The sequence below is a fragment of the Anarrhichthys ocellatus genome, unplaced genomic scaffold (genome assembly GCF_004355925.1).
Source record: "Anarrhichthys ocellatus isolate YVR2014 unplaced genomic scaffold, GSC_Weel_1.0 scaffold13, whole genome shotgun sequence".
Taxonomy (NCBI): domain Eukaryota; kingdom Metazoa; phylum Chordata; class Actinopteri; order Perciformes; family Anarhichadidae; genus Anarrhichthys; species Anarrhichthys ocellatus.
The window spans coordinates 2,941,087-2,954,218 of NW_022280043.1; the positions used below are offsets into that span (position 1 = coordinate 2,941,087).

The window sequence follows — 13,132 nt, forward strand, 5'->3', positions numbered from 1 at the left end:
GCTGAGGTATTTTATATATATATATATATATATATATTTTACAAATTTAACTGACTGTGCATTTTTTCACAGAGATTACTGGTATAGTAACCAAGCTAAACTGAACACCTAAAAAATGCTCTCAGAAACAATCTTTACAATTAAAACAATCTTTCTTACAATATTGTGACTAGGGAGGAAAACAGACTAACATGTGCTGTGTTAGACATTCTTGTCATACCTAGCCAGTGGAGAATGCCTTTGTTCCATTTCTGCTATGGTGGCAAACCTGTCATCTAACTACATAGCCTCTGGTTGGCTACTGCTGGGCAGACGGGTTACATGACACAGTGGTGAAGACAGGGAAATCAATAGGTCCAGTCTGGCTAAGGGCAGTCAAATTCCACGGTGTTGACACCGTGGGTCAGCCAATGTCCTCACACTAACCAGGTGAACACTGCCACAGATGTATCAATGTCTGTCTGTATGCGACTGTATTGCGTCTCCTTACCTATCTGCAGCAGCACTGGCGTCACCAGGGCTGTTTCCATGGCGTAGCAGAACTCCCGTCCAAACATCACCGCCCCATGCATCACCCAGCGATGCAGAGGGATCCGCATACCCCTTCCATCTCCTCCTACTTCCGTCTCGCTCTCTCTCTCTTCGGCTTCCTCCTTGGGTTTCCTCCTCTCCGGAAGGCCACAAGCCTCCCTTTTTGCTTCTCCTCCCATTACAGTCCGCTAATGGGTATATTTTGTTTGATGGTTGGTTTATAATCAGCGTATAAACACTTGTTGCTACTATTTTCGATATGAACGCAGAACTGCACTATGTTATTATATGCTGATGCAACATGTAACGTCCAGGGTCTTGATCACTCACTGTCTAAGACAAGATTAATCAGAGAGCATCTCTGCTGGTCGGCACATTGTGGATTCAAATAATCGCAAATAATTGAGGAGGAAGGAAACATTATTAATGAGATTACTATGTCCAAAAATGATGTGGTAAAAATATATTCCACTTATTGTATCACATGGTATGTGGTATGTCACCAGTTGTGCAGCTCAGGAGCGATTGTGTGCCTCGCTGTTGCTTGTAGATTCTAACTTCAGGAAGAGCAGAGGGATCCAGTAACTTTGTGTGTGGTAAACTGTGAGAAGGGTTGGAATGGGTCCGTGAATGTGTTCGGTCAGTGTGTGTGTCAGCGGTTGAGTGCATGCAGTATTTGAATTGTGTAAGGTTAAGAGTGTTGCTCGGCTGAAGTCTGCGTATGCATGTAAGCGCACTTCCTGGCACCTCCGGTGCAAGGCATGTGGTAACTTCTTGGCAGAGACCCACTGAGTGACACAGCAACCTGCAGAAAACAAGACACCAGTTAGATAGTAAGCTAAAGCTGTAAAACATTACAAGGGGTTGCATTGCCTTGGTGTTCACAGTCTCTGTCTTAACTTATTTTTCTGAATTTGGTATTCATAATTTACAGATACTGACAGATAAGACTGGCAAAGCACATTTTTTAATATGACTTTGTTTTTTAGTAGGGTATCAAAGGACAAGTACTAGAAAGCTCCAGTGTGTTAAAATCTTTCACTTGGGTCACATGATGGGGGACAAAAATCCTCCTGGCTTAAGAAAAATGCTGCCCTGCCCCAATGAAGTACACTGGCAATTAATTAAGACTCAATATATAACTTAACATGCTATTACACAGAGCTACCATTCTGCCTATGAGACGTTTAATGATTGAATGGACCTCATATAACAGAATAAAGGAACAAAGGACCACGCAATTTTGCCACACCGTAACTATCTGAGATTACCATGCAGGTTAATTCATCAGAGGCATGACAAAGGCAAGTTACGACACCAATTGTTAATAATTCAAACTGGTAAATCTGATTTTGGGGGATATCGTTAATCCCCACTTCTCTCTCGTCTTTACTCAATAACTTTCAGTCTGTTGCAGGTTATCCAAATAGAGGTTGGGTCACGTATACGTTAACGTTTAAACAAAATAAACATCGTTAAAACGCTTCCTACAGATGCGAAACACTCCTGTAGATGTTCTGTTGTGGTGGTGCAACTGTGCGCTAGAGTAACGTGTCGCTGCGCGTAGTGAGCAGTCTACACATGTCATGTGTGATCTCCACAGGAATGCACGGTGTGTGTGTGTGTGTGTGTGTGTGTGTGTGTGTGTGTGTCTGGTAGTGTTGTTGAATATTTTTTATACTTTTTCTATACACAATTTATACACAATTTCTTATACATATTTAGCTCGGGTGCAGCTCTGCTAACAGTATCGCTGACGTGACTTACCTGAGTCACCTACCGACCTTTTCTACAGTCTACGTAATTAATAACTAAGAGCATTATTATTTATCTTTTAGCGCGTGAGGATGGTGCACATGGCGCTAGTTGGAGACACCACACCACTCCGGATACATTAACGTTAACTTTTGCAATAACTGTTTGACTTGTGGCTACCACAGCGAGCTAGGTTGGCTAATACATTAGTTAGGCACGTTAGCAAGTTAAGAGAGAGCAGTGCTATCAAAGATATTAAGATGTAACATACCTCAGGTTCTACTCCGCTGAGGTGAAGTAAAAAAGCAGTTCCGCGTTATGTCAAATCTCGACAACGTCACATCAGAATTATTTGTTTTGGGTTAGCTATTGTAGCAATCTGGCTAACTGAATGACCACTTGGTCTACGACACTCATCAATCTCATTGGTTTCCACAGTAACAAAGCGAGGAGGGGTCGTTAGACGACGCGTATTGCGTCATCGAGCTACTCACCTACGGTGGGCGGGGACTCACGATGACGGTGGTTTACTTTACATTTATTATGTTTTCTGCTCTGGTATACTTCACAGGTCACAATGTAAATTGTCAAAACTACTTGTTTAACCTCCACCTCACCTAGTCACGTGTGCACATCATAAAAGAGATTTCTCAGATTTATGACCAAATTGCAAATGATGTGGCACATTCGTGCAAATTGTTGAACAATTGTCTGTTTCATACATTATCAATTGTTTGTGTCATGTTGATCAGATTTGCCCCCCCCCCCCCCCCCACACACACACACACACAAACATCTAGGCATTAGTTAATTGCATAAGTCATGTGTATACATATATTTATTTTAATTTTTATATACATTTCTATTAGACTTTTTTTTTAATGTGTCCCAGATAAATAAATTGCCCTCACATGAATCTTGACTTTCACTCATAAAGGGGCATGTGTAGAAAGACTGCATTGTAATTCCCCAAACAGCGCTGCATGTACAATTCTGCCCATGGGGTGTTTTTCTAATTTCATATTTTGGACCTTTGTGCTATGCAGTGCTGTAAAACAGTCCTGTCAACAAATTAGCTGACAGTACAAACAGTAAAGGCGTAAATGTAAATTATGTCCAATCTCTTGCAATCAATCTTCCGCATACAGTAATTTGTAACTTGTCACCGTTGATATTGATAAGCCATACAGAAAAACATGCAGCCGTGTTCATTTTCATTCATTGTCATCAAAACCGTTGTTTACATCAGAAAATACTTACAGAGACAACATGGTTAAGCATTTTGACTATCTTTTTTGTAAACAATTACACAATGACTTATCATTCTGATGGCACTGACATGTTTGAACCTGACATCATTAATTCATCTTCTCCCGACCTACAACTAAAATCTGCAAAGCCTGTGGCCAAGACTGTGAGGAGATGGACCAACGAGGCAAAGCTGGAGCTACAGTCCTGCTTTGTCTGCACTAATTGGAGTGTTTTTGAGGCTGCTGCCACAGACCTGGATGAGCTCACTGACACTGTGACATCATACATCAGTCTTTGTGAGGACATGTGTGTGCCGACTAAAAACCTTCTGCACATACAGCAACAATAAACCCTGGTTTACTGAAAAACTCAGGCAGCTTCGTCGGGCTAAAGAGGAGGCCTACAGAAGTTGGGACAGAATCCTGTACAACCAGACCAGAAACACACTGACGAAGGAGATCACGGTAGCAAAGAAGAGCTACACTGAAAAGTTGGAAAACAGGTTTTCAGCCAACGACCCCTCGTCAGTTTGGAGAGGTCTGTGGATACTCACCAACTATAGGAGACCACCCTCCCACACTGAGGAGAATCACCTGAATGTGTTCTACTGCCGGTTTGATAAGCCCACTTTCACACCCCTGAAGTTCTCAGACGACACAGCGGTCATCGGCCTCATCAGGGACGGTGATGAGTCTGCGTGCAGAAGGGAGGTTGAATAGCTGGTCCTCTGGTGTGGTCAGAACAACCTGGAGCTGAACAAGCTCAAAACTGTGGAGATGACAGTGGACTTCAGGAGGAGCCCCCCAACACCATACTCAGCAGCACTGTGTCTGCGTTGGAGACCTTCAGGTTTCTGGGATCCACAATCTCCCAGGACCTGAAGTGGGCCTCCAACATCGACACTGTCAGGAAAAAGGCCCAGCAGAGGTTGTACTTCCTGCGCCAGCTCAGGAAGTTCAACCTGCTTCAGGAGCTGCTGATTGTGTTCTACTCCACCATCATCCAGTCTGTCCTCTGCTCCTCTATCACTGTGTGGTTTGGATCGGCCACTAAACAGGACAGAAACAGACTACAACGCAGGTCTGCAGAGAGAATTATTGGCTCCAGCCTGCCCTCCATCATGGACTTGTACACCTTCAGAGTGAGGAAATGGGCTGGAAAGATCCCTGCAGACCCTCCACACCCTGGACACAAGCTGTTTAACTCTGGTAGTACGCCAAAACCACCAGACACAGGAACAGCTTCTTTCCACTGGCCGTCACTCTGATGAACAATTAATCAGTCATACTGCACTATTACCTCCATTTGCACTATCACCTCAATTCCATTGTCATTGTTGTTGTATAGGTTTATAGGATATGAGAAATGTACCAAAGCGACCGAGAAAAACTGTAATATCACAAATATACAAATAATAATTATAGTAATAATAAGTCTTAATAGTTTGAAAAGTGGCATTATATTTCAATAATAATGATAATTGAGCATCTATCAACTTATTGGTTGCAGTTGTTTTTTTAAAACTCTAAAACTCATTCCTCAAATATAAAATGAAGACTTATGAGAACGTGGTTTTATATTTTAATAAACAGGCAGAACTATTTGCAGAACCAGACAAAGCCGGCTTCACTACAACGTTGTTACATTGACGACTCATTCACTAGAACTTGATCCGATGATTGTTGATGACAGAAAATTACAAAGTGTTTTCTTAACAGCATATAAAAAAATAATTTGTTATAATGAAAGAATATTATTACTGACCAAACATTCACATTGTAGCTGCTTTCAGTCATCCAAGCGGTTTCTATTTGAGTGAAAACATTTTCTTTAGTTTCATACTGCAATAATCCTTGAAAGGGAGTGCAGTGTTGCCCTCTGCTGCACAAAAGTGCTGAACCTTCCCAAATACTCTTGCAGTGGATCTTCTGAGGTGCTCATCGTGTAATCCAAGCAAAACAAAACGTATCAATATCTTTCCCAATGGTAAACAGATACAGGTGTGCTCTGTTTTACATTGTGTTGCAATTGTGTAATGTTGAATTCCCTCCTGTTCACAACCAGGCATTGCAGTAAGAAGTTGATCCAAGTCTGTTTGACAGTGCATGTTCCCCTCTAATCAAAATAATGCAAAGGTCCCAGGCAGGAATCAGGGGGGGGGGGTCAACAATATCTCCTTTTGTGAATACCAGCACTTCTGTCCTGGCCAATTACTAGATATTCTGCATAACAGAATTCACAGATATCAGTGGCTGTCTTTGCAGTGGCAGTTGATTTATTTAGGCATTACAAACAGTATGAAATAAACCTGTTACATAGTGCTGCAACAGTTAAGACTATCCCTGCTATGTTACCAAAATAGAAACTGTTTCAGTTTTAAAAAAAAAGATTTGACACAGAAAAGTGCAATCTGGACACTTTAGAGGTAAAATATATCACTACTATTACATCAAATATGATTATTTAAATGAGACTTTGCATTTTGTCACTATATGGTTCAAGTAATACTACACATAAGTCAGCTTTGTATCCTGTTGTATTGTTTGAATTTGGTGGCAAACTGGTCTAGCTTGGGGAGATCTTCCCACAGACTAAATATGTCTGTCTGTTGTCAGCGTCATAATTAATACAAGTAATACAATTTTTTAGGTTGCTGAACCAGCTGAATTTGTTTGACTTTTTATTTTTATATTATTATAATAATCATTGGCTGTTGATCCTGAGCTCTTAGCACTGTGACATTGACCTATACACTGAAGCTGTTATCACTGGTCAGCATCTTACAGAGTCCAGATATATCAGCCACCTTTCTCCAGGCGACTGTGACATCTTAGTAACTCTCAGTTTTCTTCACCCCATGTGAAAGAGGCTTTTACAGTGTTTGGTTCTTCTCCAGATTGTCTCTCTGCAGTGTAGTGGGGATCTTGGTCGTGATGATTGTATTATTAGTGATGGCGTTCGCCGTCCCACCTGAGGCCTTGGAGCTGTGCTGTATGCTGATGATGTCGCCGCTAGTCGGCTCGGGCTCTGCACGGCGGAAAATATTTCTCATGGTGGCCTGAGGGAGAAACCAGCTGTAAATTATTCAGTGAATCGATGAGTAAATAAGCAATTAAATGAGCGATGGGTGGACAAATTCTGCGTGGAGGGAAGTTTGGATGAATAGATGGACAGGTGACAGAGAGGAAGGATGCTGGGATGAAGTAAAGTACTCCAGTCTTACCTGGAAATTATTCGTAACAAAACAGTAGACGACAGGATCCATACAGCTATTCAAACTGCTGAGAGTGACAGTCAAGTGGTAGGCTATCACATGGTGAGGCATGTCAGGATGGAAGTACACCACCACCTGCAACACGATAAGACAACTCAGCCATGACATCACACACAAGGTTGTTATATTTGTCCAAAAATGTATAAAAGCAGCAACATATATTGCATAATCACCTACTCATCTTGATAACACAGTAGTTCCCAACCTTATTGGCTTGCTTCAAATAAAGCAATGTCTACTTGTATGTGATCGTTGCTCAGTGGCAGCAAAACAGTTTGACTTCAGAGTATAGAAGTCAGATAAAAATGGTCGGATCTTCCGCGTTATGGGGCCTATAAAACGAGCGCACTAGCGTTTTCTTTAACAATACCTCCCAGCCCTCAGTCCAGCCTCGTTCTTGGGCTTGTTCACATGAACGGGGGAAGGCATCATATTATTTTATTTAGTTATTGATCTTATTTTGCACTTGTACCTCCATTTTGTGTATGGGTTCAGTGCTACTTGATATGTGCTCTCATTTTAATTTGTGTAATAATAATATATTATACTTTCTAATACTTCTACGTCTTATAATTTACGATTATTCTTTTTATTTTAAAACAAAAGTCCACCCGTCACTCACTCACCTGTCTGATGTGGAAGGGTGTGAAGCAGACAGTGAATATGATCAGCACTGTGATCAGCAGCTGGACAGCCCTCCTTCTCCTGTCCCTGAAGAAATACAGTACTACTCAAAACCAGCACTGTGACATCCCATCAGCAGTGTGCCTCCGGTGCTTTCAATCCGCTATAAATGCTGCAAATATGAGACATTTTACCTCACTTCGTTTATTGTAGTATCCAAAGCTATGATACGTAAAACACTGTATTTTTATGTTTAGAGACCAGACAGGAAATGTCATGATATTCTGCACTTTACTGTGTCTATGTATAGTGATAACAAAACACTGGTTGTACCTGCTCTGCTGCATCAGGCGGCGGTCGGCTAGTGCCCACATAATTCTCAACGTGAAGACCATAATGATGATGAGGGGTAGAAAGAACTCAGTGATGGTGAGAAAGAGGAGCTTTGAGAGACAGCAGCCCGGGTGCTGGAAAGCAGTGGAAAGGAAGGAGTAGGTGACCACGATGGCAAACAGCCAGACAGACACACACACACATTTGGCCACACTTAAGTTCCTCCACCGACGGGAAGCTTCAAACTGCAAGGACAAAAGGAAATATGTCGTTTTTAGGTTGTTTCTGGTTTTGATCCCCGGATGAGCAGGTATTCGGCGTGTTAGGCTTCAGAAAATGTTATTGAGACCAAACTAAAGGCCAAACCCACCTGCACGATGGCGAGGTAACGGTCGACACATATGCAGGTCAGAAACAAGATGCTGCAGTACATGTTGACAAAGTAGCTGAAGATGTGCAGGTAGGAGCAGGTGAGACAGGCTCCCCCACTGTAGTACAGCAGGATGCGAGTCGGCAGAGAGAGGTTCACCATGAGGTCCGTCACCGCCAAGTTGATGGTGTAGATCACGGTGGTGGTCTTTTGCTTGGTGCGGAAACAGAAAACGTAAAGTGCGACTATGTTGAGCACCATGCCCACCTGTGGGAGAGAAGAATTAGGGTAGTTTGTACATGACAAGCATTATGAGTTTCGAAACTCATATAAGGATGAAGGTAATATTTACTTCTTTACTATAAGGGCTCCCCGAAAGACTGCCTACCAGGAATATCAGAGAGTTTATGACCATCAGTGCAATCCAAAGGCCGTAAAATTCATTGTAGAGCCCCTCGTCTAAATGAGCCAGTCTCTGAAGATATGCTTCCATGCCACTGCTGTTACTGGGACTGGCTATTACAGGCAGCATGGGGAATGAAGTATTGATAAAAAGCCATGACTCAGTGTTGTTGAAGTCCATCATAATGGTGATGATGATGATGACGATGACGATCCAGAGTTGGTGCAGACACTGTCAAACAAAACCATACAACGTTGCGTTATAGTCAACAATTACTTTCAATTTTAGTCAGGGTGCAATTTAATGGAAGGTTTCTACAATATCCATCTGATCTTTTCTATATTCAGGGGCTGCCAGCTATCCCAGCATGCATTAGGGTGACAGGGACACGCACGTACACACTTACAAAAGACTGTGGTATTAGTTTAAAGCTTATGCAAACTCATGGACAGACATACAGAGCACGGCAAAGATTCTCTCTCTCCTGCCCTGACGTCCACTCACTCCTCCTCAGTGAGGTTGTTGCTGTTGGCATGACCAAACTGACAAAGCCACTTTAAACAAAGATAAGACTTATTTAGATAATTATTTATAATGTAACTGTATTTATTTATGCAGCAATGTTGTGTGAGGGGTGTATTTATTTCAAGCTGTTTTAATTACGGTAAGAAATGTAGATATTAACTCTTACTGGCACACCCTTTTCGTAAAACACAGACATCTACCCCTTTCTGGCCAAGGTGTGACCTTTTCATGGCAGTCATAGCAGAAGAAGAAATTGCTTCATTTGAATAGCTCAGGTCAGATTAGATCTGAACAACAAATAGTAATTTTCTGCCTGTGTGAATCACTCGTGATCTATACAGCCTGTTTATTTACCTCATAGAAAGATGGCGCATTCCTCTCATAATTGGGATAAACAGAGTGGATTTGGGTAAATTCTGTGTGTGGACAAGAAAACAGTTATTTCCCGGATATTTACAATTTCAAGTAATCTTATGTTTACATTAATTCAGTGGGTGCAGCACTGAGACCTTTGCAACCCCAGAGAAACATTTATTGGTGAGAATCCACGAGATGAGACATCCACTGATATTAACATAACTGCAGAGTGAATAGAGCTGGAACTAAAGCTACAATATGTGCAATAACTGCAGAGAACAGATAAATGTGGACTACTTCAAAGGTGAACAAGAAACTGTAACAGATATCACTGTGACAAAATGCAGCAGTTTATTTTTCCACATTTCACATGTTCACGGTATGGTGATAATTGCTTGCAGTGCACAAGCAAAATCCTGCTGTTATGAGACTTTATAAAATTAGACAACCGAGTTAACTACGTGACCCTTTCCATATGGTGTTTTCAACTGTGGGGAGGAAAATATGCAAATATGAACTACCATCTACCAGGCATGAATAATATAGACAGCAGAGGGCAGTCAGTGACTGTGCCACATGGAATGTATCTCAATAAGATATAATGTGAGGATGGATGGAAGGACAGATCGAGATTAGACGAGACATATTAACAACAGTAGAGTGTGAGTTGAGGACGATGAAGCAGATTGAGTCAGAGTCGTGAGAAATCCACAGGCATTTACAACATAAAAAACTCAAATGAGGTAAACACCATATTTTCCGTGGTGCGTCCCAACGAGTTTCAACCCCCAAATTGGCTGGAGGCTGGAATGTTACCCTATTCTTCCATGACAAATGTAGTTTAATTGCTCATGCGAATCCCAGACTGGATAGGTTTGTGTTGTGTCTGCTCGTGGCTCACAACTAATCTCTCACAGCAAAATAATCGTGGGGCTGATGAAATATGTAGTCAGGCTAATGACAATAACATGCTCAGCTGAGGGTGAGGCATGAATAATGTGATTTATCTGCATTAATAAGATCAGTCAAGCCATAGAACATTAAGACCATTGAAGGAAATAAATGAGTGTTTTCACAGTAACATCCTCTGATATTGTTCATCTTACTGGGAGCTATAGTTCATCATCGTTAACAGCGCTAACGAGCGTTATGAGCATTGCTCTGGGGCAATTGTGTGTTAAACTGCTTATATGTTGAGAAACAAATGGCTAGGACAAGTAATACATTCCAGTGGTTTTCTATTATTTGTTGTCGGTGATGGTCTTTGGAAAGATGAATGTTGAGCCCCAACATATCCTGACCCAACTATCCAAAGCTGAAGAGGAGTGCTCTGTTGCACCTGTAGCCACACCCAACAATGATGTCATGGTGTCCTGAAGTCCACCTGCACATCTCAGGCAAATTCGCCACCTTTTCATGTGGATGTCCATTCAGTGTTGGTGGTAAATGTAGTCAATTGAAGCAATAAATGACTCAGTGCGTGCTAAATTGACTGAGAAAGCTCAGCTCACAGACCAGGATGCATTGCACACAAGCTTCTGGCGCCCGGCCGTATATCTTCTTGCACGGCAGCAAGCAGCCTCTGCCTCACTCCGCTGCTTTCCTTCTGCCGTAGGCTCTGGCTCGGATAAGTACGTCTGAATATCCGAGTCAGCCAAAGCACTGTAAAATGTATCCTTGTCTATAACATCCCATGCATATTTGGGGAAGTAGACGGTTTGCAACGCTAACAAAGAGCCCAATATGCTGCATGCGGCCCTCTGGCTACCCAGAGTTGGAGACTAGAAATCCAAGCAGATATAGCCCGTAGTTCTTCCTTTCATCCAACTACGTCACGACAAATAACAGCGCTGGATGCAGGAAGAGCAACAGATTTTGCTGCAAACTTGGTCAATATAGCGCACACTAGGGGATGTATTGATCAGTCGACTTACATTTACCATCAACAGTGATTGGACATCCACATGAAAGGGGAACTTTCCCTTTAACTTTTCCTCTAGTGTCATAACCAGGTCATATTTTGGTGTATGGCCAATTACTTGCAAAAGACATGCCATTCCCATTGTCTAAAGTTTATGTTTAGTGCTAATTAGCAGAATGAGTGCTAACATGCTAAACTAAAATGTGTTAGTATTTAGCTTAAAGCACCACTCCTATGTAGAGCTTTGAAGAACTGCTAGCATGGCTGTTATTCTAAGGCTTCATTCCTGCAGTAGAGCTAAAATAAAGACAAAAGAAACATTTGAGCCCACAGTAGGTAACCATTCCTTTGTAACTATTCTAAATTGTGTGCATCGTATTGTAAAGTTGATCATTTGGCCTAAACACCAGTGAGCATAATCAGTTTTGGGTAAAACAATAAACCCCAAAATCAGATACCAAATAAAATGTTAATAGCAACTGTTGGCTCCGTCGTCAGAGGCGCTAATTAAAAATAGATGGAATGCTGAATAAGTTTGTGTTGGCCTCTAATTTGAGTAGACACCGATAATATGAGAGTAATCTAATGCATCACTGCTGCCGTCCCATTGTTGCTCTGCCTCTTCTGACATCAAAGACTGCGGTGATGTAAAGTGATACTGAGAGGAGAGCATAGGGCCCAGAGGCAGATCACAAATAACACTGTCCAAATAAATTCCAGCAGCGTGGGAGTCCCGTTTATGTGAGTGTGTGTGTATGTGTGTGAAAGAGAGATATATAAAGAAAGGAAGACAGACAGGATGGGGTAGTAGAATACAGATCTCACGCTGTCCTGCATCAAATTATAGCTTCACAGAAAGCCCCTCAAGGCAAACGGAACATTTCTGTTGCCGCTGTAACTCCAATTTCATTGATGGTTGTACATGTACATGCAATAAAAGTTCACAGGGGTCTTTCCGTGTCCTTTGATTGTGTAACACGTCACAAACATTCTCTGGGATAGAGTGTGATCGTAGCTTATTCAGTCTATTCAATGTAACAATTACACACTTGTACTTTATTGTACACTGAATGTACTTGTGACAGGGACTAATCATGCCCCTGTTTTAAATTAACTTTTTATATTTGTCTGGTTTCCTGGTTAAAACATAACTGGAAGACCTGATTTACTTTTTCTCTCTTTAGAAAACAAAATACTGTTTGTAGACACAGTTTATCCAGCACTGAAGACCACTTACCTTTAGAGAAAAAGGAGAGACGAACCAGTCAAACCATTAGACTAACGCCAGTAAAAGTCAAATCTGTGTCTGGTGAAGCTGCTGTGTCCTCATGTCCGTCGGTGTCCAACCAGGTGGTGCTGGATCTCTTCCAAAGTTAGGTGTGCTTCAACCCTCAGTGACCTTTGCGCCCTCGCATCACCTCCAAACATACAGTTACATCCGTCACTTCTCTGTCTGGAGCAGGTTCAGCATTTCAGTGAGAAATTCACTTGTCTTGTCAGTGTGTCAGTTGTGTCTCCTTTCAGATTCTTGAGTCATGCCAGTTGGCTGAAGTGATCAACACACTCCTTCAGATATGTGCATCATTTCTGTCACTTTGCCAGCCTGTCTGTCGTTACTCAGTGCATTCATTTCTCAAACATCCTGAGATCTTTCTTCAACTGTTGCACGTCTCACTCCTTTCAATGTGTCTTTCTTTTTCTTCTCTCCTTCTCTTTCTTTCCCTGTTAGTGTCAAGTTCAGTCTCTCTCTCTCTCTCTCTCTCTCTCTCTCTCTCTCTCTCTCTCTCT

At 41.9% G+C, this 13,132-nt stretch overlaps 2 protein-coding genes across 2 annotated transcripts in view; both read right to left on the minus strand.

Annotated features, from left to right (window-relative positions):
• LOC116386888 (solute carrier family 45 member 4-like) overlaps nt 1-2,708 on the minus strand; it is a 9,721-nt gene extending 7,013 nt beyond the window's left edge. Inside the window, exons 1-2 of the mRNA XM_031853472.1 lie at nt 2,558-2,708; nt 491-1,336 (exon numbers count right to left, since the gene is read on the minus strand). Of these exons, the coding sequence (XP_031709332.1) occupies nt 491-710 (220 nt within the window). The 5' untranslated portion in view covers nt 711-1,336; nt 2,558-2,708. The remainder of the gene's footprint in view (nt 1-490; nt 1,337-2,557) is intronic.
• Nucleotides 2,709-6,409: 3,701 nt separating this feature from the next.
• Nucleotides 6,410-9,262, minus strand: gpr20 (G protein-coupled receptor 20). The gene is made up of 7 exons (XM_031853055.1): nt 9,233-9,262; nt 8,527-8,772; nt 8,139-8,405; nt 7,769-8,013; nt 7,438-7,522; nt 6,761-6,886; nt 6,410-6,595 (listed from the first exon to the last, which is right to left on the minus strand). Exons 1-7 carry the CDS (start codon nt 9,260-9,262, stop codon nt 6,410-6,412), a joined length of 1,185 nt encoding a protein of 394 aa, XP_031708915.1.
• Between the last annotated feature and the right edge of the window lie 3,870 nt (nt 9,263-13,132).